Here is a 27,971-nt window from a genome sequence, read left to right on the forward strand (position 1 = left end):
GGCCGTCTCCTATGTGCCCGGGGGCTCTGCATGTGTCAGCCTCTGCTTGGTCCCAGGGGCCACACACTTCCAGGACTGTCCCTCACTTTCTATGCCCCATCCATGTGCTCCGGGAAACCTTCTCCTACATGATCCCACACCTTCCTGGGAGGGCAGGTGGTGAGCTTCTTTCGTCTTCTGGGCCCCAGAACTATGCTTTCCTATTTCTTCAGGCTCTGATCTACCGTCTCCGCATGAGTTGTAATAGGGGTCACACCCGATTTCAGTCCCAGGAGATGGGGTCTGGCTCATCTTGATACAGTGCATGGCATGGAGGTGTTTCCCCTGACATGTGTTTGATCAAAGCTGTGTGTTGCTAGGCATCCTGGCCCCTGTGCTTGTCAGCGTGGATGGCTGGATGGCACTGCTGTGTCATGTTGTTGGAGGTGTGGGGACTGAATATGACCCCCAAGAAGAAATGTCCGAGTCTCAACTCCAGGCCCTGTGAATGGGACCTTATTTGGAAATAGGGTCTTTGCAGCTGTCAGCAGGTTAAGGATCTCAAGATGACACCTCACCGAACTGAGGGTCAGTCCCAAATCCAGTGACTAGAGTCCTTACAAGAGAAAGGAGAGGGAGCTTTGAGACACAGACACATACAGGGAAGAGGCCATGTGAAATGGACGCAGAGGCTGGGGTGATGCACCCACAAGCCAAAGAATGCCAAGGATTTGCCAACGGCCACCAGAAGCCAGGAGAGAACCCAGAACGTGCTGTCTGTGGCGGCCTCCAGGGGTGCCATCGCTGCTGACACTTGGTTTTGAACTTCTGGCTTCCAGACGAGCAAAAGCAAATTTATGTTGTTTGAAGCCACCAAGTTTGTGGCAATTTGTTGCAACAGCCACAGGAATAAATACAGAGGAGACGGTCTAGGGACATTGCGAGGACGTCGTAACCATCTGTGCTGTGACACTGACCTACTCAGGCTCTGGGGCAGCTGGTGCCATGCGCAGCCTCTTGCATTTACCTTGGTGCCTCGTGTCAATCTGATGGTTTCCCTTCTGCGCAGGAGAGTGAGAAGGCTGTAGCGGATAGTAGAGGCACCAGCCAGAGGTGGCCACACTCAGGCCACTTGGCCCCCTAGCCTGGCCTCTGGCAATTAGCTGGGTGCCCCCGGGCATGCATGAAACCTCCGAGCACTAATCTGTAAAACTGGGACAACAGTAGACTTACTTCTAAAGTTACAATCATTCATTCATTCTGCAACAGAGATTTATTGAGCACCTACTATGTGCCAAGACCTCTTTTAGGCACTGGGGATAGAACAATGAATAACAACCGCAAAGAAAACCAGGCTCTGCCCCACAAAGCTCACCGGTTAGAAGAGAGAGATGGAGACCAAAGTCCATAGCAGAACGCACAGCCGGTTGGGAGAAACGAGGGGCAAAGGAGGGGTGAGGAGAGGCTTGGGCACAGCTTTAAATAACAGGTCATGTCAGAGGGGTCAAGGGATCAGTGGGAGTCAGTGCTTAGCTCCGGCCAAGGCGCTGGGCACAGTGATCGCTCAGCACGCAGCAGCTGTACTTCTCTGGGCCATTCTCTGGGGAGAGAAACAAGCGCTTATTTCTCTCAGTTTTGGCGGCAGGAAGTTCAACATCCGGGTGCCAGCATGGCTGGGTTTCTGGTGAAGCTCTCTTCCTGGTTCACAGACGACTGGCTTTTCCTTGTGTCCTCGCACGGTGGGAAACAAGTGAGGTAGCTCCCCGGCCTCTTCTTATAAGGGAGCAACCCCGTTTGTGAGGGCTTCATTCTCGTGACCTGATCACCTCCCAGAGGCCCCACCTCCGAACACCATCACACTGGGGGTTCATTAGGTTTCAACACAGGCATTTGCAGGGGTCACAACCATTCAGCCTGTCGTGGTGTGCAAGACCCGAAGGAGCTCCTGCTCCCCGTTTCTGTTCTCTCTGCAGGATGCTCTGTGCCCCCTTTTGTCCTGTATGTGCCCCCTCCCTTGGGTATCCTGGATGCCCAGGCAGGTATCTGGAGATGAGAAGAAAATGCCTGAACTCATGTGGGAAAATGAGGGGCTGCTGACTCCAACGGGCAGTCTGGTGGGGGCCCTTGCAAACCAGGGGTCATAAAGGAGGGGCTGCTAAGATGGCTGTGCTGGTGGCCATCTGCTGCAGCCACCCACCCCTTCATTCATTCAACTTGTTTCTGCCCAGGAGACAAAAAAGCCCAAATGTTTGCAATTTCTTTAAAAACAAAGATGAGAGCCAGCATGGGAGATTATAGAGTTGGCATAAGAAATGTGTCCTGTTTTTTCCCTTGTCATCTGACTGACCCAACCAGGTCTGACAGCGCTGCCACTCCCACTAGGCATGGTTGGGAAGAGGGTCACCAGGCAGCAGGCCTGGGCTGTCCACACCCTGCACATTCCAAAGAAAGGACTGGCCTTGTCCTGCCCCCTGGGAGGCAAACCTCTAGTCTCTGAGCCCTTGATATGTCCTGCCTGAATGGAGCACGTATTTACCTGGGGCCTTGGGCTGGTTGGTCCATGCTAACAATGTGATTTATGGTGGGGGGCCCTCACACCTGGGGGGTATCAGTGCAACCTCTGGAGGGGCTGGAGACTAAAGTCAATCACATGACTGGCCAGCCAGGTCTATGTGACCAACTCCCAGTAAAACCCTGGACACCAAGGCTTGGACAAAGGTCCCCATTGGCAGTGTTCTATGTGTATCATCACACCATTGCTGGGACAAGTAAGCACCATCCACCCAGTGCCACCGGGACAGGACAGCTGGAAGTTCTGCACCTGTCAGAACCTGGACCCTGTGCCAACCGCCTCTTCCCTTTGCCAATTTTAGTCTGTATCCTTTTCAATATAATAATCCATAACAATGAGCAGAAAGGCTTTTCTGAGTTCTTAAGGTCCTTCTAATGAATTATGGAAACTAAAGATGATCTTGGGGACCCCCAAATGGCAACAAGCATTTGGCCTCTACTTATCCCTGAATAGCAGCATGAAGCTGAGGGGCTCACTGCAGCATTTCAGTAGGGGTTAAGGTGCATGTTCTTAATATCTGCCAAAAAGAATGCTCCTGCTCAGATGATTGAGGCTGTGATCTAGGTGAGGAGGTGGGCACTTCCTCCTCAACCTTCAAACAGACAGCATGGCAGGGGAACTTGGGCGGATATCTGGTCTACCTCTCAGGTCGGGACACAGGGCTGGCATTCCCCCAGTTGTTCTGGCAGTGCTGGTGGCACTGGGTGTACGTTCAAACCTCCAGACTTCAGAAGGTGCACCCTCAGAGAAGAGCAGTCCTTCCCTCTAATAAGCAAAACCCCAATGGCTTTTATTACTTTGGGCAAAATAAAATGTGCTCCTGATAAGCAAAGGCTGTGTCGACTTGAGGTGTCCTATTTGAAAAGATATGAGAGGCGAGGGACAAAAAAATGCAAGGCTCCTGCAAGGCAGGTGGGGCCTGCACAGGCTCGAGGTGACAACAGGGGGCTGATCATCTAATGAAGGAGAGAGGAGTGGGCGCAGAGATGCTCATTTCAGCCTCACCCTTTCAAACCAAAGTGACGGAGTTCATTTGCATTTAGATCTCCTTGGCTCACTCTTTTCATCTAAAGACAAATCCTCACAAAAGGCTGCTTAATTAGACCAAATTAGATTTCCGCTCAGCAGCTTGTCATTCATTACAAAATGCTTGCTCTTTTTCTATTTTGGTAATTATAGGCTGGTCTATACCAGTCTGTAAGTATTCAGTCCAGCCATTGAGTATGACTAGCATTCCTGATTTTGTGCAGAGAGGAGGAAAATTATTCAGTTGCACCAAATCTGTCTATTTTATAAGTTGGATCAAGACCATCACTGGAGTCTTTGACAATAATGAGTATTCTCACCCTTAATTCTTTAATGATTAATTGTAGGAGCAGCACAGAGCCTGGTAATTTCCAAGACTAAAAGCTAAGTACAAACAGATTTCACATGTAGCAATTACGCCATGTATTTGAAATCCTCACCTGAGTTACGCAGCCCTATTCCGTCTAAGGAGCCACCCATTAAATCACTTAGAGGACAGCCCCTTGTCCTCAGTTAATACCGATCAGCTGTCTTTTGTGCTGAACTTCTTCAGGGCAGCTCAGACGTTTTCCCCCACAGTTCATTCCCTCCTCCCAAGCACGGAGCCGTGGCATTCCCAGTGCTCAGCAATAGAGACACGGCGGAGCGGCTGCAGGCAGGGGCCTTAGCAGGCTGGGCGCACGCGGGCCCATCCAGGGTCTTCATTCTCCCGTCCTTCCCACCCCTTCTACTCAGGGCCCTGGGTGCGGCTCTGCCCCTAAAGCGCTCTCCACAAACCCAGGGACGGTCCCCAAAGGGGCTGGCATTGTGCTGGAGAGGCCGTGGGAGGCGCTCCATCCCAGGGCGGCGCGGTTGGCTTTGCTCTGGTCAGCTGAGAGCCTGTGGGCAGGTGGGCATGAGCCACGACCAGGCGCAGGTGCTGCTGGTGGAGGTGGACCAGGGAGCCTCAAGTCCCTCGAATGAGAGATGGGAGGAGGTTCTCTCCTCACCCCGAACTGGCCGGTGTTGAGAGAGGAGCCAGCCCATGGGAGAGCCGGCCAGGGAGCCCGGACGAGGCGGGCCCTAAAGCTGTCCCGCCGTGCCGCTCTGCCCTCCTCAGCAGAGGGCCTGGGCCGTGCGCATCTAGACACGATCCAGAAAGAGAATGGCGGAGCCAGGGGGGGCCCCGGAAATCAACTAGCCCTGTTCCTTCATTTTACGGAGGGGGACACTGAGGCCAGCGAAGGACAGGGAGCCTCCCCAGAGCTGCCCTCCTGGGCTGCCCTTGGCCCCCAGCCTCCCACACCTGCTGGTTCCTGCCCGCTAGTCCTAGTCACAGGGCGGGAACCTGCCTGGGTCTGCTGCTCTCCCTGAGCCCGCACGCTGTAGCCTTCCTTGAGGGTCCTCAGCGGCGCTGGGCTGGCCTCTTCCACTTTTTGCCCTCAGAACTCAATTCCCTGGAGAACCTGAGAACAGATGCCGTAGGCTGTTCCAGAAGACCTGCCCCAGGCGGGCCAGGCCTGGGAGGAGCTCTGCTTCCACTAGCTTCCAGAGCACCAGCGGTCTGTACAGCTCCCAGGCCCTCAGTCACACAAGGATTACAGAAGAGTGTGCTGAAGACCTACTGTGTATCAGGCACTGGGCAGGGCAGATCTGCCCCTGTGCTTAGGCGACTGACATGAGCTGAGTGGTATGTGGCAGAAACCACTGCCCAAATGATCGGTCAGTTATGAGCCGGGTTCAGGAGGGAACATGTGTAAGATCCTGTCACTGGATGGGGGCGGGGGGGATATGGATGAACATGGACTTTCCGTGGGAGGGGCTGTCAGGTTCACGGAGCTGAACCAAGGCCAGTGGCTGGGAGTAGAAAGTGAGCCAGAGGGGGTGAGGCTAGAGTGGAAGCAGAGCCCTCCTGCATGGCCTGGGCCCTGTTACATCCAGGAGCCAAAGGCGCCCTGTGTTTGGGTCCCTAGGCTGTTTGTTTCTGCAAGCAGGCTGACACCCATTAGCTCAAAAACCCACCGGCACCAAACTCAAGTTTTTACATATCTAATTGTTTAAAAAATAGCCCAAACAGATTTTTAGCCGTGTAGAGACTGCCTGCTTTGCATGCCCCTCCAAACAACATGTTGATAAGATAGAGCCTTGGGGTCACTAGACCCAGAGCCACTGCTGCGCATCCGTGTTCTCAGACCCAGGGGACCTGCCCTGAGCAACATCGCCTGGACGCCTACACTCCTCCTGCCCGGAATTCCTCTGCCCTCCCTTTCTGGATGGTGGCCCCTTTGCCCATAAAACAGTCTCATACTGAGCGGGACTTCCCTGCTGTCCATCCACCCTGTCCAAGCGCTGCCCGTGTAGCCTGTGTGGTGATGCATCTCGTGGTCATGTGGTCATGTCTTTCCTCGATCAGCCCAGATCCTTGAACTCACTTCTTACACTCCTCTGCAACTAGATCAGTACCCGTCTCCACCCGTCTCCATATCCCCACAAGTGGCTGCTGCCTCTGCATCACCTTCCCTATAAACGGCAGTCCGGAGCCAGTCAGAAAACAACCCCACAGGCTGCACAGTGGAGGGGGGCAGTGGGACCCTGTCAGAAATCAATTGCCACCCTTAGTAACAGGCCCCATCTCAGAGCCCCTTCGTCTGCTTGTGCTGTCTGCTCTGCTAACAGGTCAGCTGCCATTTTGTGTCAAACTCCTTTTCATTTATTACAATGCCAGTTTTTTATTGACATGGAAATAAAACTTACAATCAATGAGATATTATGAAATATACATCAAAACAAAAGTCACTGGGGCTGGCGTTTTCATCTGTTCTCGGGGAGGAACAAGGGTTTATCGGGGGAGGGAGAAAACATTGAACATTTTCCTTCCCTATTACATGATGCGATTTTCAATGAATCTATAAAGAAAATGAAAACATAAATAGAGTAACCAAACCCACTGATCCCGGCAGCTGTCAAAACTTAAAACAGTTCAGTCTTCCTTTGATTTCTGTTTTAAGTTTTGAAAAGTACATAGATCATTCTCGGCTTTTCCTTTTTCTTCCTTTCTTTCCTCTCTCTCTGTCTCTCTGTCTCTCTGTCTCTCTCTTTGTTTTGGGGGAGAGCGTCTTCCTTAAGTCCTCTCCCTCTGTGGCCTGCTTGCCTCCACCCATGGCAGCTGAGCTGTCCAAGTGGCCAAAGGAATGCACCACATTTCTTATGCCCACACCCCGTGTCTGTAGGGGGACCTCTTACTCCATTCATTACTTCTCAGCAGTCTGAAAACTTGGTCCTTTCCTTGTCAGATGCCACATCAAAGTAAGCTTTGTCCCCTTACTAACCTAGTGGCACGTGGAGAAGGGGGGGGCAGGGCCGAGCCCTTCCCAGCCGGCGCGCACCTACTGCGGCGGGCCAGGCTCCCCCGGGCCTTACCTCAGCCGCCTCGTCTAAATCTCACGCTCATACCCCAAGACAGGGATGCGGGGTCAGTTCTCCCATTTCAGATCATGAGAAACTCAGCCCCAAAGAGGTCGAGTAACTTGCTCAAAGTCTCGCAGTGAAGAGGGGTCAGAGCCCAGACTCAGACCCATCTGCCTACACCAGGCGGACGAGGCAAGGACCTCAGAGATGGCCTAGCCAGGTGATTCATTCTTTTCTTCAAGTCGTGGAAACTGCTGTTCTGAAGAAGACTGATGTGGAGACCCCCATAAATAAAATGGGCACCACAGCGGCCCCTGGTCAGGTCAGGATGAGTGCTTCCTGCTCCCAGGGTCCTCTTCTTGTTGGCCACCTGAGCCACAAGGCCCTGTGGCCCTCAGCGCAGAGCCCTTGATCTCCTCCTCGGTGCCCCAGTACAGATGAGGCAGGGGCTGGGGAGCAGGCGGGGTGGACCGGCAGTCCAGGCATCCTTCCCCACACAGCCTTTCAAAGGTGAGGCCACGCAGCAGAGGAGGGATGTGACATTGAAATGGGATCCATTGAGTTTCACTGGTCCTTAGGCTTGCTTTGGAACCAATATTCATGAAGATCTAAGAAGCTTCTTACAGGCATGTCCGCGCCAGTTTCCAGCATGCAGACCATCAGAGCAATGAGACTGGATGGACTTAGCCGTAAATACTCCAGTCCCGGCCTAGACACCGCCTCCTCCCTGCCCAAGGCTCACTTCCTCGAAGCTGAACACTCTTGTCCAACCACGTTGTCCCTCAGTGAGAGAGTCATCCCTCCACATGCATTTCTTTCCTGCTCCGTCCCAGAAAGAGAGAAGTTCACTAAGCTGTTTGGGTGAAAGGCATGGCATATCCTTTCTGTGCATATTTTAGTTTTTCTTTTTATTGAGGCAAAATTCCCATAAAGTTAACCGTGAACCACATTTAAGCATACGATTCATGGCATTTGGCATGTTCACAATGTTGCAAGGCTGTCCAGTTCCTAGGCGTGTTCATCACCCCAAAAGGAAGTGCCATGCCCAGGGACCTGTCTCTCCTACCCTGCCCTCCCCCCATTCCTTGGGGACCACTGATCTGCTTTCTGCATCTGTGCATTTGCCTATACTGGACATTTCACTTAGTGGAATCACACAACATGTAGCCTTTGTGTCTGGCTTCTCTCACTCAGCATAAATGCCTTCCAGGTGCGTGCACATTGTAGCGGGTGTCAGGCCTTCACCCCTTCTTACGGCTCACTAGTAGTCTGCTGTGAGGATCGACTACATTTTGTTTATCCACTCATCAGTCGATGGACATTTGAGTGGTTCCCATCCCCTTTCTGAGGAGCTATCAAATGGACATATTACTTTTACATCTGGTTCTCTGATGACACCAATGGAGACAGAGTTGCTGATAATTCAAAATAGTGGAGAGGCTAATGAAGACCACTAGCCAGGATGCGCACTTGTTATTAAGAACCTTCCAGGCCCTCTGCTAAGACCTTTCCCTGCATTAGGAAACGCCCCAACAGTGCTATGAGCTGGGCACTCTCATTATACCTCTTTTATAGGTAGGGACGCTGAGGCTGGGTGGATAAGCAACCTGCTCAAGGTTACCCAGAGTTGAGAAGCCAGAATTCCAACCCAGAAATCCACTCTCAAGATCATGGTCTTAAGCGCCAAACTGCAATGTGCCGATAATGTGCCAAATGATTTCTTTGGATCTGGAATGTGATGGGGTGTAGGCTGGCAGCAGCAGAGCTCTGCTGCCAATTCTGCCCAGTTGGGGACTGTTACAAAAATAGGTTTGCCTCCCTTAAGCCCATCCCAGCTGTGAGTGTCCGGAGCTGGCCTGTAGGGGGGCTGGAATTAAAGCCCACGCAGTGCATAATGCATGAAACATAAGGGACACATGACTATAAAGCACTATACCAGGTGATTTCTCTCCCCCAGGCTTTAAGCTTTATCCCTTGTTCCTTCGCCCCCATGACAGCTCCATTTCTTGGGCACCCACTCTGCATCCACCATGGTGTTGAAATCAGCTTATTTACTCATCTCAGCCACAGACCTAAGAGAGGGTGTTGTTTGTCCCACATTACAGATAAGGAACTTGGGGTCCAGATAGCTTGAGTTACGGTCAAGACCACACAGGTGTCATTGGCCCAGTGCTCCCGTCGTTCAGATTCAAGAGCCTTGCTTATAAGCAGGAGCCGACCCTCACCTCCTTCCCTGATCAGAGGCACCATCTGTTTCAGGAGCTTCTGACTCTGCCCAGGAGGAGAAGTTTCTGGGAATTTGCTCCCCAGGGCAAGAAGCTGCCTCATAAGAGTGGCGTGGGTCTGTTCATAACTCACATGACACCTAGCCAATTTGGGTTGCTTTTGGTTTAAAAAAAAAATTCCAAATCACGGTGTTTGTTCCTTCCAACCACTCACATTTGCCTTTTTCAAAACACTGTGCCTGTTCCCCCCATCCGCCTAAACCTGCTGTTGAGTTACCGGCCCCCAGAGGCTGCCAGCTCAGAGCGATGCATCCGTGCACTTCGCTGCTCGCCGCCTTCTCCGAGTGTAATCAAACATCAAGCTAAGTAGCAAATAAATCTCTCGATCTCATAAGCTGCACAGCGAGATCATGTAAATGCAAATGAAGGACCTGCTTTCAAGCTGTCGAGGGGGAAGGGAGGGAACACAGGGGCCCTGTCACCATGACCGCCTCATGCGGCAAGGGTCATACATCAGCTGCAGTAACAGCGCTGGCGGTTCCTAGGTCTGCAGTGCAGCAGAAGGGAGCCCGGGCTGCCCCAGGGAGGATGGGGGACCAGCAGGCGGCAAACCCTAGGACCGTGAGGACCAGGCAAGGGCTGAGTGGGGTGACCGGGCAGGTGCAAGGGGCCTGGAGGGGTGTCCCCATGGAAACGGGGCTCCCCTGCACCTGAGCCAGAGAGCTACTCTGGAGATACCAGCAATAACCCAGCAGTAGCAGAAGCTACCGTGTCCTGAGCATGCTTCCTGGGCCAGACACCACAGAAAGCTCTCTGCAGTCTGGGGAGGTTTTCCAGGCCAGGAAACAGGGCCCAGACAAATGGAATGACTTGCCCAAGGTCACACGGGAATGGCAGAGCTGGGACTCAGTTCCGTGTGACATTAACACGCTGGCTTCTGTACCCTGCCATTTGGCTGGAGACCACCCCCACGGGCCTCCCCCAACCCAGCGGCAGCCAGCTTACCCCCGTTACAACCTCAAGGCACAGGACACAAACCTCAACTTTGACCCTTGGCAGGTATATGGAGAAATAGAAACTTAATGCTTTATTTCTGCCCCTGACTTCTTCAATTACAAAAGTAAAACCTCAATACCACCCAAAAAGCCCCTCACTCTAACTCCATACCCTCACCCCATCAGTTACATTACCGGGTTTCCTTCCAGTTTTTTTTTTTTTCAATGATTTGTTTTCACATGGTCGTCACAACAGTATATGTAAAATTTTGAATCCTGCTGTGTGTGTGTGTTTTTTTTTTTCCACTCGACCTTCTTTTCTATTCCTTTGATCATATATGGATGTGGTCTTCTCACGTGTGGCTTTTTAGTATCGTTATGCGATGTTCACCTGCCACTCACACAATGCACACGGTTCAAAGAATCTGGCTTCTAAGACGATGCCAGGGTCCTTTGATGCATAATGCACCTTATTTCACATGATTGTTTATCTGAGGTTCTCATTATGGAAATAAATAAATATCTTCTATGCTAATCATGATCACAATTTGCATTTATATTGTGCTTTTCATTCGAGGATCTTAAGTTGTTTTACAATAATGAACTACCCCTCTGTGAGCGCAATGGTATGTGTGTGCATATGCATGTGTGGGTAAAGCTATATACAGATATTTATTTAATAACTACCAAGCAATAACTGTGGGATTTCACGTAACTACGCTTTAATAGGATGCAGGAAAGTGAGTGGAGGCTTTTCAACTGTCGAACAAACATTCTTTTAGTTTAGACGCTGGGCTACAGGGTTAATGAGCTACACTGCGTGTGGCTTCCAGGAAGCAGGAGGGATTCCTTTATGGGGCTGCTCCTGATGCAGTGAACATCTCAGATAGGTCTAGAACCCAAGCATTGAGCCCCCAGACAGAAAACCCATCTTGGAAATGACCACCAGCCGTTTGTCCAGAGTGACATCCAATTCAGGCCATCCAAGAAGCAAGGCCAATTGATTTTACCCATTCTCCCTCTTTGGTGGGAAACAGGAGCTAGTTAAGAATTTTAAAAAGTGTTCTGAGTGGAAAATTATTAGATTTGCGTTGCAAGACCTGGTCACTGGTTTTGAAGCTGCCCCATGGAAACGGGCTTTGGTGAAGCTCCAGGGCTAGGGGCCCCCCTTCCTGGGACCCAGGAGCCTTCAGAGCAAGCAGCAGCCTGTGGAAATGCCACCTGGACTTGCCTCTGGAAAGCCCCACGGTCCTCACGCCGGTGACTGGCTGCTCCTAGTCCTTCCAGATGGGGGCTGCCTGTCCAGGCTGGTGCCCAGTGTGGGTTTCTGGGGCCTGCCCCCCACGGGGAGGGAGCCACTGTGCGGAAGGAGCCAGAGAACCCCAGGACCTCCCGGGATGGGGAGGGAGAGGGTTTTAATTAGAGCTGAGAGATGGAAAATAAGGCAGCGAGGGATGACATCTTAATGAGGTTTAATGAAGCTGTCTGCTGATGGGGACAGCTGTCACCCTGAGCTGTGTTCCAGCCAAGTCACTTCGTGACAGAGGAAACTCAGAAAAAGGCACAGTTTGAAAGCTGCTGAGGAGGGCGGGGCGGCCTGACTGAGACCTGGGACTTTTCTCCCACGTTTGCCTCTTGATTCTAACACCTCAGTGACAAGGGATTCCGGCTGGTGGGCCATATTTGAATAGCTTCCAATACTTCATAATTCCCTGCTGTGCAAAGCTAAGGCGTGCCTCTTAAAAGACCTTGAGAATTTTGCATGTGATGTCTTAGAATTCAGGTTTAAGAAATGAGACATGCACGAAGGGCCTGAATTTATGGGCTGACAGGTTCATCTCTGCCTGAGCCTTGATTTCCCCTTCTGCCCACTGGCAATGATGCGGCTGCCTTGCAGAGCTGCTGTGAGGCCCACTGTGGGCTCAACAGAGAGTTATGGCGGCCGAAAGAGCCATGTGTACACCAGCTCCTCAACTTACCACCTGGGCGGCTTTGGGCAAGCGTGAACCCCTTTACAGTTCAGTTTTCCCATCTGTAAAATGGGAAAGCTACCTCACAGTGGGGTTGGCAGAGTTCAGAGAGGAGCACAAAAAGCTTTCAGGACTGAATAAGTTCTCAGGAAAGGGGTTTGCAAAATGAGGTCACATGACATAAGCCCCGCAGTGGGGAGGCGCTCAGCAAGTATTCAGTCCCGTCCTTGCTTCTGTCTTGACTTCTCCAGTAAAAATGTGTGGAGCTTCCAAGGGATCCTTGTCGGGGGAGGGTGTCTCCAGCCCTCATGTGGCCCAACAGCCTATCCTTGCCATCTGCCCCAGGACCTTTGCCCATTCCAGCCTGAGATCTGGCTGGGAGACCCCTTTTGCTCTAGGGTGTCCCTCATCCTGTTCTTGGCTGAGGGGGACAGGCGGCCTGGGGACCGGGTGGCCAATCAAGCTGTGCTTTGTGGCCACATCTCATGAGTTTCATGGATATTAGAGTGGGGTTGCTATGGCAAAGCGGGCGACCAGTACTGTCTGGTTTCACATTCCCTTGTGTTTCAACAGCAGCCGATCTCAGATGTCTGTGGGACTGGCTTACAGGAACCCCTCTGGGTGCCCTTGTCAGTCCTTAGCTGGCTTCACACATCTTCTGTGAGGTTCCCAGACCCACAGATCCCTCTGTGAGGTAGTTTTTCTCTCAGGCTTCTAGAAGTCCCCTCTAGGCAAGCTGGGCAAGGAGGCCCAGGGTCAGGGCTGGGCCCTTCCACCTCCGACTCCTTCCTACTTCCAGGGAGCCCCAGCAGTCCCTCTGGAATTTTCTTCAGGTCGGCTCTCCCCAACACGCCAACCCAAGGTCTTCCCACCATTCCTCTGAGCCAGTCATGACTTTGCTGTCCTGTATCCAGGTCACTGCCAGCCCGCAGTCTTTCCTAAGTGACAGCACTTCCCAGAACCTCCAGCCTAGGCATCACACAGGAGACTCAGTCTGGGGCTGTCAGGCATGAGGCTACTTACAAGCTTAGTAAGATCGGTGCACGCAGAAGGACAACGACGTCCTGGAAGTTTGTGCAGAAGGCCAAGTGAGTAGTTAAGAGGCAACAAAGACTGTGTGGAGTCAGGTGCAGGTTCAAATCCTGCCTCGGCTACTCATTAGCTGTGCAGCTTTGAGCAAACAAGGCCCTAAGCTATCTGGGCCCCCATCTCCCCACCCCAAAACCAGATGGCAGGAAGCCCTCTGCAGGACTGCTTTAAGCATTAGAGTAAAGGGGCCAAGTTCCCTCTCGGAGCCAGGCCCTCGGTCAGTTGCTGCGGTTGATGGGGTGGCACCAGGGTGGACCCGTGGGCTCGTGTCTTCGGTTAGCTGAGCCGGCCATGTATGATAAGCTGCTCCTCTAGAGCTTCTCTCACTGGAATGTGAACGCAAGCCCTGAGCTGGAAGGACTGAGTTTCGAAGGGAGAAATGTCAAGCCTGGGGATGGGTGGAATAGAGGAAAAGGCCAGGGGGCACCGCCAGCCCCAGCTGGGCAGACACTGCACTGAGCCTGGTGGGCGCTCTCAGGCCACAGTAGAGCAGGTGCAGCATCCCTCTGGGCTTCCTACCGTGGCACCATCTGACACGGGGGTGTGACCGGAAATCCAGAATCCAGTGGCAAGGGTGGAAGGCTGAATCTGCTTCTCAGCTGAATTATTGGGGGCGGGGGTTCTACCTCATTCTACCAGGAAATGCTCCCACCTGGGAAAGTCAGAGGAAATGAGGAAACCAACACTCAGGGGATTCCAGGTGGGGCCCAGTTCCCCAGAATCCTTGGGAGCTAGCGAGTTGGCTCTGTCTTGCTGCAGCTGTTTGTCTTTGCCTGTGCTTGGGCAGTGCTTGCATGGAGAGCCCGCTGCTCTTTCAACACGCAGCCACATTCACAGCTCAGATGCGGGGGTTCGAAGGAGGGTGGTGGGCGGGACTGCACAGTGAAGGACGCCCACATCAGGAAACGGGGACCAACGCCCCGAGCCTCCCTGTGCTGCTCTCAGCCCCTACTCCTGCCCCCAGGCACCCACACTCCTGACCTCAAACCAGAGACTGGTCATGCCCACGTCTGAGCTCCTCTGGCAGGAGGCAGAGCACCCCGTGTGTCTGGCGTCTTGCACCCCGCACACCCCGGGGGTGTGTATAGCTGCTCTTTCCTTGATCTAGAGTGGGATTCGTGACTGCAGCGCTATTGGCTTTTGGGGCCCTCTTTGTTGTTAGGGTGGGGATTGTGGCACAGACCTAGCAGCATCCCTGGCCTCCACCCACCAGATGGAAGGCACTACTCCCTCCCAAGGTGTGACAACTCAAAATGTGTCCAGACTGTATGTCCACTGGGGGGCAAAATCAGCCATGATTGAAGACCTCAGCTCAGAGGTTTCTGTGGAAGGAATATGTTACAACTTTGTTACCTGTCTGTGACAGCCATTTGGGTTCTCTCTGGTGCTTGGCTGTTCAGATTGAGCTACTGTAAGCATCTGACCTGTCTTTGGGTGAACACAGGCACTCATTTCTGTTGGGTGTCCAGGAAGGAATTATCAGGTTAGTGGGCAGGTGTGTGTTTAGCTTTAATAGATATTGCTAAATAGCTTCCCATAGTGGCTGTACCCATCTACACTACAAGTACTGGTTTACATTACAGATACAAGTGCACAAGTGTTCTGGGTGCTCCACATCCTCACCAATAGTATTGAGCTTTTACTTTGCATTTCCCAGAGGTTGAGAACCCTTGAAATACAAGTCTTGGCCACTTGGCATCCTTTTAACGAAGTGCCTATACAAGTCTCTTGCTCATGTTTCTATGGGAGTGTCTGCCTTTTTTTTCTTATTGACTTGTAGCAGCTCTTTATATATGATGGGTAAGAGTCCTTTGTCAAATATATTATTATAAATATCTTGTCTCACTCTATGGATTCACAGATTTTTACAGCTAAAGGCAATCTGTGCCCATCAAACCTCCTGGTGCACGTAACTGTCATTACTCAACTGGCCTTTTTTCAAGACAGTGAATTTCATAAGGACAGGGGTATGTGTCTGCTTTGTTCACCTTAGAACTCCTGGCATAGTTGCTGCAAAGTAGGTACAAAATAAATATTTGTGGAGTGAAAGAATGAGTGAACCTTCCCTTGGGATGATTTTTGTAGCCTAAGGCTTCAATGTGTTTCAGCCATTGTTGACTCCCAGGCAACTCACACTAAAAAATGCGGAGGTTGAGGCAGCCGCTTATTTCCCCACCCAAAGTGGCAGCCGGCTTCTGAGTCTGTCAGGTCATTCCTTTGCCAGCTGGAAGTCTGCCCACCTGCACCTGCTCAGAGGGAGGCCAGGCCTCTCCTAGAGAAGTCACATTTTAATTAACTTCCCCTGCAGTCACCAGAGAGGCCAGATCATCTTCATAAACAACTGAGAAGCCAGAGCTTTGTCTGCGGCTCAGAGTGAGTCATGTGAAAGGAATTTAAAAAACCACCCAGTAGAGGCCCTGTGTGCCCGCCTGGAACTCAGAACTGCGTCGCCTCGAGGGAGGCCAGGCTCAGCCTGGGATTTGAGATGGGAAAAAAGAGGGAGAAAAATGATCAGGTACTGTGTTGAAAAGAACTGGTGTAATCTCTAAGTAGGCATTTTGTCCACATCCATTCATTCATTCATTCACACATCTCCTATTTACGAGCATCTCTCCAGTGCTGGGCCCTGGAGAATGGGGGGAATAAAGGCTGAATGGGGCAATCTGCCTGCTGCTCAACTGTGCTGTGAACCTCAAACTGCTCTTTAAACAAGTCTACTTAAAAAAAAATGAAACAAAATTAACCTCAAAATAAATACATAAAGACTGAACACACAGTCTACCACGGGAAGTGGACATTAAACAGATTATCATGCAGTTAATGACTTAATTACACTACTTTGTAATTTTTAATGGCTTTACTGGCATATAATTCACATACCATCCGATTCACCCACTTAAAGTGTGCAAGCCAATGGCTGTCAGCACATTCACAGAGCTGTGCAACTAACATCACAGTTAGTTTGAGAACATCACCATTACCCCAAAGAAGCCCCACACCCTTTAGCCATCATCCAATCATCTCATTCCCCTCCCAGCCTCTGGCCACCACTAATTACATCCTGTCTATGGATTTGCCTATTTGAGACATTTCTTGGAAATGAAATTACAGAATTTGTGGTCCTTTGTAACTGGTTTCTCACAGAGCTTCACACTGTCAAGGCCATCCACACCGTGGCAGTTACCACTGTGTAATTTTGAAAGTGCCCTGAAGGTGGAGTTCAGGGCTCCGTGGTGGCTGGGCTGAAGGCAACCTTGGAGGGCTTCCCAGAGGAAGATGTTTTTGCTCTCAGGCACTTGTTGAGCACCTGCTATGTGCCACTTGGAAAAAGAAGGCAATAGAAGCTATGGTTTTGGCTGAGCAGAAATTTACAATCCAGGCAGGCTAGCCTGGCATGTGCCTTCATGTTCTAAGCCCCAAATGACTAGAACCAATAGTTAAGAGTTCCCGGAGCCAGGTGGGGGAGAAGCCCCTGTGAGGCGGAAGGCTCCAGAGAGCTTGAAGAATGTAGACAGGCCAGGAGCAAAGGGGCTTCCAGGAGGCTGGGGCGCCTGCAGATCCTTCAAAGGTGGGGAGAGAGCCAGTCACATAGACCTGGGGGTCACATGGGGGAGCCTGGGAGGAGAAGCTGCAGAGGTGGGTGGGGTTGGACTGCCAGCCCCGGGGAGTGCTTTATTCCAAAGGCAGGGACGAGCCACCACTGGGGGCCCTGATCATGCAGCTCTGTGCACGCAGGTCTCTGGGAGCCAGAGAGATGGGGACATAGGTGAGATGGGAGGAGAAGGGGTGAGGCCAGAGCGGCTGACCCTCTGGATAGCGAGGCCAAAACCAAGGATGCCCAGGAGACACAGCACCCTGCACCAGGGAGCTCACAACCATGGCCCCGGGGACAGGGAGCAGCTGCACCCCCCTTCTAATGTCAACAGGCCTGCCAGCGCCATGAGCCACGTACATCTGGGGCTTGTTGGTTTTTACTTAGCTGGTGGATCTGGGTGTGGGCTGGAGACAGGTGGCCTGGGTTCAGCCCCAGCTCTGCCATTTCCTACTGCAGGGCCTTCTTCCTCTGTGCCTCAGCTTCCCGTCTGAGAAATGGGGTAGTGAGGGGATCTGCTTCCCAGGGCTGTTGTGAGGACTAAATGAGAGATGTGTATGAGGAACCAAGTACGAACCTGGAACACAGTCAGAACTCAGCAAGTGCCCACCAGTGAAGAAGGTGATGATGTTCTAAGTGCCATACAGTCTGGGACCTCTGACCTCAGGATGCTGCCCATCTAAAGAGAGGCCGGGTGGGGTACTGATCAAGAGCTCCAGCCTGGGTGCCCGCCACAGCCACTCCCTCAGGGGCCGTGGATCTTGCCTCCACCTCTGTAGGTCTCGGCTGCCCCATCTGAAAATGGGGGGATTAATGTGGCTGATCATAGAGCAATTTTTTTCCAACAAACCCCTTTGGGGTTTTTTGCCAGAGACCCAGAGAGTAGGAATAGCTGCCCAGCCCCTGGGAGGGCGACAGTGGGCTTCGTCACCGTATTCCCCCCTCAGGTGAGGGATCAAGGAGGCAGCGTTGGCCTCATGAGCTCCAGGGACAAGGATCGGAGCTGTCCCTGGTAGGAATGAGGGTTAGGTAGGAAAGATGCCCCCTCCCCTGAGGTTGGCCTCAGAGGCAGTCTCTGGGGGCCGGGTCCTTCAGTGAATCTGCACACGTGAGTCTCGTCTACCTCCAGCCAGGCAGATCCAGGCTGGATCCCAGATACAGGTGCTCAAGGCAGGCGCCGCACTCCCCTTGCCCGTTGTGCAAATGTCTCCCACGGACCTCCTAACTCTGCTCTCCTCCTTGCCCCTCTGCATGAACCCTGACATGCAGAGAACCCCCAGTGCATGCCTCCACCTCCAGCTGCCATTTGGTGTTCATTGTGTGGAGGGCTCTGTCATCTACCCCTGCAGCCCTGAAGGTCACCCATGGGACCTGGGGCAAAGCAAGCACCCCATGACTCTCTATTGCTGAATTTATTGTAACACGCTTGGTCTGAGATTACACCCCTCACCTTTGTGCTCCGTCCTTCTCCCAACAGGCTGAACTCGGAAAGCCCCGGGAAAGAAGTTGCAGTCTGCCTGGACTTGATTTTAATTATGGACTTTACATCCGGGGCCTGGATGGAGGTGTCCCTGAAGGTGAGTGTGCATCCTTTGGAGCTCAGGAGGGCTCAAGCTCTTGACCTAGGCTGGCCACTTGGCAGCTGGTCATGTGGCAGGAAAACAGCTAAGGGACCTGCCTTGCAGCATGATTCTGTTGGAAACCACAGCCTGGGCTTGGTGGAGATGGGTAGGACCCAACAGGGGCCAGATCTAAGGTGTCAGGAAAATAGCAAGGGCCTCAGCCAGAGTGGGCCCTTGTTCCCTGGCAAGAGAGTGTCTGCGCTCTGCACCGTTTGAGCTTCGAGCACAGAATGGGCTCAGGATCAACCCTCTGATCGTGCACAGGAGGTCGAGGCCATGCAAACCCAGGTGCATGAAGGATGCTCAGGCACCCTCTGGAGTCCCTGGGAATCCTGATGCCTCCCTTTCCAGGCGCCCAAGCAGGGCTGTCACCCAGCAGGCTCCAGGTCAAAGGGAAAGCGTGTGTGCTCCAGTCTCTTTTCAGTCAGATGCCACAGATGGCCTTGTTTCCCGGACTGACCACTGCCCCGTGGTTCTGTCTCTCCCTGCCCTCAGCCATCGGCCACTGGAACGTGTTGAAGCAGCAGCCCACCTGCCCCCATGAGCTGACCAAGAATTACATTGCCATGAACCGCCGGGCAGTGAAAGCCGGCCTGGTAACTGCCCGGGACAACTTCCTCTACCGGCGGCTCAATGACATCCGCATCCGTGACCAGGATGACTGGCGCTTCAGGAAGGAGCCGCCCTCTCTCCCTCCGAACATGACGTTCGGCATCCGCGCCCGGTAAGGTGGCTGGCGACCAGGGCTCCCCCGTCACCACGGTCAGGGGTGGGGGGTCAGGAGGCACGCAGCGGAGACGGAATCAGGGAACCTCATGGGAGCTCGGCTCTTAGCTCCAGGGAGGGCTGATGACCCAGATCTGACCCAACAGCGTATTTCACAAAACCTGTTCACAGTGACTGGTTCGGAGGCAGACTTACAACCCACGCCCCGACCCTGGTCTGTAAGACAGTCTATAAAAGTTGAATGTGGTTGCACATAATCAAATAATCAAATTGCAACGCAAACCACCTTGATTTCTTTCTAAGGGGAATTTATTGGCGCACATGACTGGAAACCCCAGGGGCGGAGCTTCAGGCACAGCGGGATGCGGGCGCTCAGGCAGTGTCCGCAGCATGCGGTGTGGCCTCCGCACCTCGGCTGTCCTCTGCCTCCGGGCTCTGTTCTCCGACAAGCTTCTTCCCCAGGTGGCAGAAAGGCCACGAGCAGCTCCATTCTTAGGTCCTATTCTCTCGGCACCTCCAGTAGGAAAGGGATAGGAACTACGAAAGCCTTGAAATTAAGATTCTTTGGACCAACTTTGGTGCCATGCCCATCCCTGAACCACCCGCTCGCTGGGAGGCGGTGTTGCAAAACACGCTGATCGGCCAAGTCCTTGCCCCTTCTCCGAGGTGGTTGCAGGCAGCCCCACAGTCCACAGGGGCTAATGAGAGAAAGAATAGGGGTTCTAACTCAGAAGGAGAATAGCTCACAGGAGCAGGCAAAACCAGCAGGTGCCCACGATGGCAGAGCTTCCAAACTCACACCAGGTCACAGCTCAAACTTAAAAACAAAAACAAAAATCCCCACTAATACCTGTGCATCACACGATAGGAACAAACAGAAGCACTGTCGGCGGGCACCAAGCGCCTGGCGGCTCCAGCCGCCCCAAGCCCCTCTGAGCCTGTGACTGAGCCAGTATCCTGGCCCGGCTGTGCGGCAGTGCCCCGCCCTGTCCGCACGCAAGACCACTGACAGTCCGTCCCCAGCCTCTTGCCCACCTGACACCCTGTTCCTGGATAGGTTCTTTTCTTCAGCTATGCCATCAGACATTTTTTTTGTCATTAAAACACTGTGCAGGAGGTAGGCAGGGTTACCTATCCTGCTGAGGCAGGGGGACATTCACTGACTCCCCAAGTTGGATTCTCAACTGTGGGGAAAATGGAAGTGCCTATGACCAGGATCCTCACTGAACCCTAAGCTACTTGATGGAATTGGCCTACTGCTGGGCCACTGCTTCCACACCCATAGGCAATAAGCTATTATTGACCGAGTCACTAATAAGCCAGGTGTCAACCCCAAGAATGTTCTGTTGTCATTTCTTCATCTCACCACATGGGGTGAACCTGCCTAGAACCGAAACCTCAGGCCAGACATCAATCCAGCATGCTGACAGTTAAAGATATAAAATATTAGAATGCATAAGACATTAGTGCCTGGTTCAAAGCCCTGATTTAAAATGAAAATAGAAGTGAAGAGAAGTGAAGAGACTTTCCTAAGGTCACACAGCAAGCTGTGACCAGACAAGAGCCAGATCTCAAGCCAGGCTGGTGGACTCCCTGTCCAGTGCTCTTCCTTCTACATCCTGCCCCTGGTAGGACTGAGGTACAGCATGAGCACCCACAGTTTCCGGTCCTGCAGATGCGTTATTCCACATACAATGGAAAAGGTTAAGTCAGCTGGGCTTAGAAAGGATATCCATTATCATCTAGCTTTCAATATAAAATCTTAAATTGCTATAAAACCGAGTGGCTACAATTCCAGGGAAGGGACGTGATGAAGTGGCATCTATATCTTCTGTGATGGTAAATGGGCTTTGCATATGCAAATTGAATGGATTTTAAAATGGTATTTAATGACAATTTTCGTAGCAGACGTTAACATTAATTGCACAAAAATGAAAATGCTGCATTAGGTTGCTGTTAGCAGCAAACATCATGGCCATAAAGCTTTATCTTTATCAACAGCAGCCCTTTCTGATGTGACAGGGTGGCTCAGCAAATCACAAGCAAAAGGGCTTTTACGGAACAAAAATAACCCCCAAAGCAGGCCCAAATCAGCATCAATTTCCCTTTATCTCTCTGTAAATGGAGGTTAAATGGCTGCTGGAGAAGCTTTTACTGAGATGCCCAGCCTGCCTGCAAGGCCCCTCACCCTCCCAAAGTAAATGCAAGGAACGGTTACAAAATCATTGCCCCTTTCCATAATGGGGCTATTACTTTAAAGTTATGGGGCGAAGCCCATTCTCTAATGATCACCTTTTACAAGCCTCGATTGTATTTATTTCTTTACTTTAAAAGCATGTTAGTACCCAAATCCGATTACACACAACCACCCGAGGACTTGTTGGGGTGATTTGGTCCAATAAATAAATAAAAAAAGAAACAAACAAGCGCCATGTTAGAAAATAAAGTCTCATTTCAGACTTAATACACTAAAACTCCCTGTGAGCTAGGGATGCTCATGAGCATGGGGTTGTAATTGCCATGGGAGGTGAAGTTCTGACCACAGCTCTCCCCCCAGCTCCAGGATCAAGCCCTCTTGCCCTTCCTATATTTCATGCCGGACAAAATAGATGTGGGGACAGCGTACACGTCCATCCACCTGTCCACTCATGCAACCTCTCGATACCAGATGGGATCCACACCTGGGTGGCATGACGCAATTACTTCCTTTCCAGTTAGCTGATTTGGTTTCCAATCCACACCAATTTGTTGCAGATTGTCACTACATTGGAAAGGTACATTTCAATCCACCAGGCTCTGTGGCTAAAGGTAAGTGGAGAGCTAAGCAATTACCTGGGAAAGGGTGCCCATGCCGACACACGGCCGTTAGCGGGCACCGCGGCCAGGCCAGCCCACAGAGATGTTTAGTTCAGCCTGTGCAGTCATTTAAAAAAAGTTTGAGTGAGTTGCCACATTTAGAAAATCAGGAGACCTCATATAAAAACCTGATTTCCTGCTTCTCTTAAAAAGGCAGCAGCCTGGGCAGCTTGGGTCTGCACTCCTGCCCGGCGCCAGGGGCTGGTTCAGGTAGGTACTGAATTTGCAGCTGCTGGCGTAGACGGGTCGTCTCGGTCCCTCAGCTAACGGCTGCCTCTCTTTGTCCTCTGGTAACGGTAGGGGCCACCCCTGGCAGAAGCTGCTGTGAACTGAGTTTCCATGTGGCTGGCATTTTGCACATGAAATTGCTAATCCTAGTATCAATTCTGTGAGGCAGGTACCCCCCTGCTCACTTCATAGGCCAGGAAAGGGATGATAGGAGCCCCACCAAAGGCTGCAGGCGGCAGGGCCTGGATCCGTACCCCGGCTGGCAGGCCAGCCTTAAGGACGGCGCCTCTAGGATCGGGCAGCTGGAAAGAGCCTACGCATTCTCACTCTACCATTCGCTGCCAAACCTCAGAATTCAAATCAGGGAGGAATTTTAAGTTCTCCTCACCAGCGTGTAAGGCCATGATACAGATCTCAGAGCATGCTGTGACCCAAGGCCCATAAACAGATTATGTCTGGAGGCCAGAAATGTAACTATTAAAGAAGTGCTTAATTATTGATGCATTTTAATAAGTGTTTGCAAGTGTTCACATGCCCATGGCACATCTTAATTGTTAATGCTCCTAATTGGTCCGGCATTGTCAACTATGATGCGTCAGGGACGGCGGGAGGGGAGGGGCAGAAAGAGCTGAGCAGCAGCCGGCACTCCTGGCAGAGTCGGGGTGCCCAGGGCCCTACCACAGTCCTGCGGGGGGGCCTCACGCCACACACCAGGCAAGGATGCTAAGCAGAGGAGCCACCACTCGGTCAGTGAGCCGACAGTCCCCTGCCTATCTGTGTCTGACACGGACCTCATGAAAGGTAGGTAGACCGTGCTTTGAATTAATAATGGCAATGATGTATTATTACTATTACATGTCAGACATATTGCTGAGCACCTCAGATGCGTCCTCTCCTTAAATAACCCTGAACAGTTCAAGTGAGCGTGAGGTTGGAATTCTCACATCCCATCTTACAGAAGAAGAGACAGAGGGTCAGAGAGGCGAAGTCATTTGCCTCTGGCTGCTCTGCATTGAGATAGGAATTGGTCTGGCTTGAATACCTGTGACTGTGGCACTGATCTGCCTGCGTAACAAACACAAGGATGAAGGTGACACGGGTAAATGACATCCAAGTTTCTTCTGCACTAGAAGAAAGCCATCCTATCCAAATTTTTTTGAAAGCTTTAAACTTAATCTTAACACATTAAAAGAGCCTACTAAGTGTCCTTTTTGGTGTGTCACTTCCCTTCACCATCTTCAGGGACTCCCCACTTCCTGATAAACAGCTCCTTGTGGGGTATCCAGAAACTTCGCTGGCCCTCATCACCCCAGCATTCCCAGGGCTGACCCCAGTGTCTGGGCTGACGAGGCCCTCGTAAATATTTGCTGAAGGAATGCACGAACAAATGGCCACCTTGGGATCTGGGTCTGAGGCCAGCAGAAACAGGCAACTTCACTAGAATACTTAGCTCACCCACCAGTTAGTTTAGTCGAGACCCCCTCCTGCTCTGGCACTGAAAGCGTGCAGACCATGGAAAAATAACAAGAAATGTAGGTGATGCAGCCCAGCCTTCTGCCTGTGGCTGCTGCTCGCCCAGCTATCAGATGCAGCAGCAGCCTGGCACTGACAAATGTGAAGGATGGAGGGAATTTTACAGGCTGTTAAAAAAATGTTTGCTGCCTGACAGGTTTTTTGAATCTCTCTGCCAAGCTGATTTATTTTACAAATTTACAATGGTCCCATCAATCACTCTGGGTTATTTTGTTTCTCCTGGAGCCAACAGCCAAAATCCAAGCCACTCACCTAAACTCCTATAAAATAATAATAAGCCCTCTCCCAGGCAACTGTCCCAGGGATCCAAGACAGTTTCTGAATGCAGAGACCAACTCCAGGCTTATTGGGGGCCTGCAACCTGACTGAATGAAACCAGGTTTACCACCAGGGGGAGTATGTGCACCTTGAAAAACACCCTGAGCCTCCAGCAGGCTGGAAATGCACCTCCTGCCGGGCAGAGAAGCCCCCCAACCTTTCCCCCACCCCCACCCCCGCCCCAACCAGCCCTCCTCACTGCCGGCACTGCAATGCAACAGTCCACCTTATGGCAGTCTTCTCCACTGCATACTCAGGTCCTGGAGGGCAGGAACAACATCAGTTTGGGCTATTGCTTAATCATCAGAGCCTGGTACACAGTAGGCACTCAGTAAATATTTGTTGGGGAGAAATACGGTCCAGGGCCTTTTGACGATTTTGAGTTACTGAAAGTGAAGAGACAGTCCATTTGAGACCCAGAGAGAGGAGATGGTGAAACCAGAAATTCTTATGTCATTGAACAGATTCTGAATGCTGTGATCCCCTATGGTTGGTGTTATGAATCAACATTGTGGCGATAATGCCTCAAAAAGCGAATGTGTCCCTTGGCTGCATTAATAGAGGCAGCAAGTCCAGAATAAGGGAGGTGGCCTTCCGACTACTATATTCTGCTGCTCAGGCCCCACTTGAAACATCAAGTTAAAAAATGTGGGGCATCATACGTTTGGGGAAGGCTCATAAACAAGAGAGTGTCAGAGGGGAGACAGCAGGATGGTGGGTGGGATGAGGGAGGGAGACCACCGTGTACAAAGAACACGATAAGAAGTGAGCTCTTCCTAGCTGGATGAGTAAAGCTGCAGAGTCCTCAATTCTGAGACTCTGTTCTGAGGACAATGGAGGGGCTACATTCCCAGGGGATTCAGAGAACAAAATGAGGACCAGCGTGTGTGTTTTTGGGGGCAGTCCTCGCAGCTGATGTTTGCAGAGCCCTGGGTTGGTGGTGAAGTGAGCATTTTACATGCATCATCTTGTTAAATCCTTGCAACTCCAAGTAGGGAGTAGTTTATTGTTATTATTCCCATTTTGTAGATGGGGAAATTAAGGCTCAGAGAGTCACTTGCCTAAGACCACATGGCCAGTCAGTACAGAACCAAGGTTTGAACCACCCCTCCTCGCGGAGCCGCCTTCCATACCCACAGGCTGCATGCCTCCAGGGGTCAGAGCCAGGCCCGGGGGCGGGGGGGGGGTCGTTTCTCCCGACCCAGTCCACAGAGGGGCCTGCTGCCTGTCTCAGAGGCAAGCCCCCAGCAGTAGACGGCATCTGTGCACAGCACCGCAGACATCAACAACCAGACTGATGAGCATTTACCAGGGGCCCAGCCTTCCACAGACTCAACTGATCCTCACTGCAGCCCAGCCCCTGCGTTTATCCACGAAGAAACTGAGGCATAGAGAAGTTAGGCCCTTCGCAAGAGGTCACAGGGGTTAAGTTGGGAGTGTGGCCCTTTACCCCAAGATCCTCACACTCAGCAGCCAGAACAGATTCTCACAGGAGGCGGGCGCGCTGGCTGGCACCCCAGACCTGCACAGCCAGGCCGGCCAGAGCCCGGAGCACCCCCCCCCGCTAGGCCCTACCCAGGCTCCCTCCTCAGGGCCGGCCTGCTTCCGCGGGCCTGGAGGGCATTTTGTGAAAGGCAGGGAGCTAGAGGGAGAGGTGTTTGGGGCCATCCTCTCTCCGCGTCCCGGGGACCCCAGGCTCTCGGGGCGCGGCTGCCGCCCCGGATCCCCGCGCCGCTGCTCGCGCCCTCCCCAGGGCGGCCTTGTTGCCAGAGCGGGAAGGAGACATTTGTCATCCTTTGCCTCTTGCCCCCTCCGCTCTCCGGCGGCCTGATGGAGATTTATTCCTGGCCTGGGCGCCGTGGCATTCGGAGCAGGGAGGGCCCTGGAGGCCCCGACGGGCCGTAATGGATGGGGCCGCCGCCCCCGGGGCCGCTCCCGCCCGAGCCCCATCCATCAGGAGCCGCTCAGCGCCGGGTCGGCGCTAACGAGGCTGCCGGCCGCTCCCCACCGGGGCCGCCCCGGCGCATCCTGCAGGCTCCCGTCCTGCTTTGGATTTTTCCAGAGCTGGGCAAAGTGAGGGGGTGGGCTCACGCCTGGCTGGCCATGGGCCTTTCTTCGCGTCTGAAGCCCCCAGTCTTGACACAGGGGGAGGGCCCGCTGGGGTGCAGCTGGCTCTACCTTTCTGGCGACACAGTGGCCCCTGTGACACAGGGCATGGAGGAGCCGGTACTCCTGGGAGCCGGCCCGCACCCCATGGAGTGGCATGACGAGCCAGGCCTCAAGAGTGACCCAGCACCCCACGTCTGTTGCCCTGCAAGACCCACAGGCAAAGGCATTTGCAGAATGCGCGAGTCCCACCCCATCTGTCCCTTCGCCTTTGGAGGCGAGCTGGGGGTGGCCATTCACGCCGGAAACCAGCATTAGTTTTGCCCGAGAGCAGCTTGTCTCTTCAGCTCCAGGGGCCCGGGCACAGGGAAGCACATCCTCTCATGAAGCCCTCAGAATGGCCCTGTAGGTCGCAGTTCTTTTGTCTCCACTGTACAGACGGCGAAACTGAGGCCCAGAGACACTTGTCCACCATCACATGGCCAGAAAGTCATGCTGGGGTTTCATCTCACAGGCCACATTTTGCTCCCTCTGTCCTATGCTGTGTGTTCATTCAGCGCCCACCTGTGCTGGGCATCATGCCGGGTGCTTGAAATGCAGAGAGGCAACGGGACAAAATGAAATAAGTAGCAAATGGATGAGGCCGCAGTGCAGCCCCACTGCTTCTGGGTGGGCAGCGGAGGGGCTGGCAAGGGCGCAGAGACTTTGGGTCAAGCCTGGCTTTGCTCACTGCTGCACCCTAGGGCCTAGAATACAGTAGGTGCTCAATAAAGGCTTGTTGAATTAGTGCAGGGGAAAGAATAGCTAGCTTGTGATCCTAATGCCGAAAAATGCATGAGAAGGCCAACCCTTCCCCGGGACGGACTTGTCAGCGTGTCCTGGGGCTTCTCCAGCAGAGTGCCACGAAATTCGGGGCTTAAAACAGCAGAGGTTTATTCTCTCATAATGTGGAGCCCAGAAGTCCAAAATTAGGGTGTCAGAGGGCCGTACTCCCTCCGGAGGCTCTAAGGGACAGGCCTCCCTGCCTCTCCCAGCTCCTGCTGGCCGAGGTGTCCCTCCTTGAGGCTGTGCCCCTCCAGTCTCTGCTCGGTGCTTGCGTGGACTCTCCTTTGCACGTGTCTCCTCTTTCGTCTCTGATAAAGACACCTGCATTGCATTTAGGGCTCCCCTGAATAATCCAGGTGCTCTCACCTTAAGGTAATTAATTACATGTGAAAAGACTCCTCTTCCAATTAAGTCTTGGAACTTAATTGGTCACATTCTCAAGTTAGGTTAGACAAGGACATATGTTTTTGGGGGCCACCCACCATTCACCCCACTGTAATTGTCAAAGCATCTTACCACAATGGCAGAAAGTCCTGCATTTTCAGTATTATTGGGTTTTGAGAAAACTACCTTTAAAATTGTTATTTTACAACACTGCCCTTGGAGTCTTGTACGTTGCCCTTATGTTTTTGTGAAGAATATGAAAGGGTTTGTAATCACTCAAAAGTTTTAATCAGTCAAAGGTGACAGATACGCTTTCCTGAGGAGTAAACATTTCTGGCAAACCTCTCTTCTGTGTTTATTAGGAAACTGTCCAAAAACAGAAAAGTTCCCAAACTCCCTACCTCCACCATCCCACCACTAGGATTAACAAATGTTACCAAGGACATACTTGTTTCCAATCCTCCATTATTATTATTATTAAACAAATAAAATACAACAAATACAGCCCGAAGCCCCTCCTCGCCCTCCCCAGCCCCAC

General features: G+C 52.3%; 1 protein-coding gene across 2 annotated transcripts in view; it reads left to right on the plus strand.

Moving 5' to 3' along the window:
* CFAP77 (cilia and flagella associated protein 77) overlaps positions 1–27,971 on the plus strand; it is a 121,436-nt gene that overhangs the window by 52,780 nt on the left and 40,685 nt on the right. For both annotated transcript variants that reach the window (XM_036913469.2, XM_036913470.2), the window contains exons 2-3: positions 18,313–18,412; positions 18,953–19,181. In XM_036913469.2, the coding sequence (XP_036769364.2) occupies positions 18,313–18,412; positions 18,953–19,181 (329 nt within the window). The remainder of the gene's footprint in view (positions 1–18,312; positions 18,413–18,952; positions 19,182–27,971) is intronic.

Source organism: Manis pentadactyla, chromosome 3 (assembly GCF_030020395.1).
Source record: "Manis pentadactyla isolate mManPen7 chromosome 3, mManPen7.hap1, whole genome shotgun sequence".
Classification (NCBI taxonomy): Eukaryota; Metazoa; Chordata; class Mammalia; order Pholidota; family Manidae; genus Manis; species Manis pentadactyla.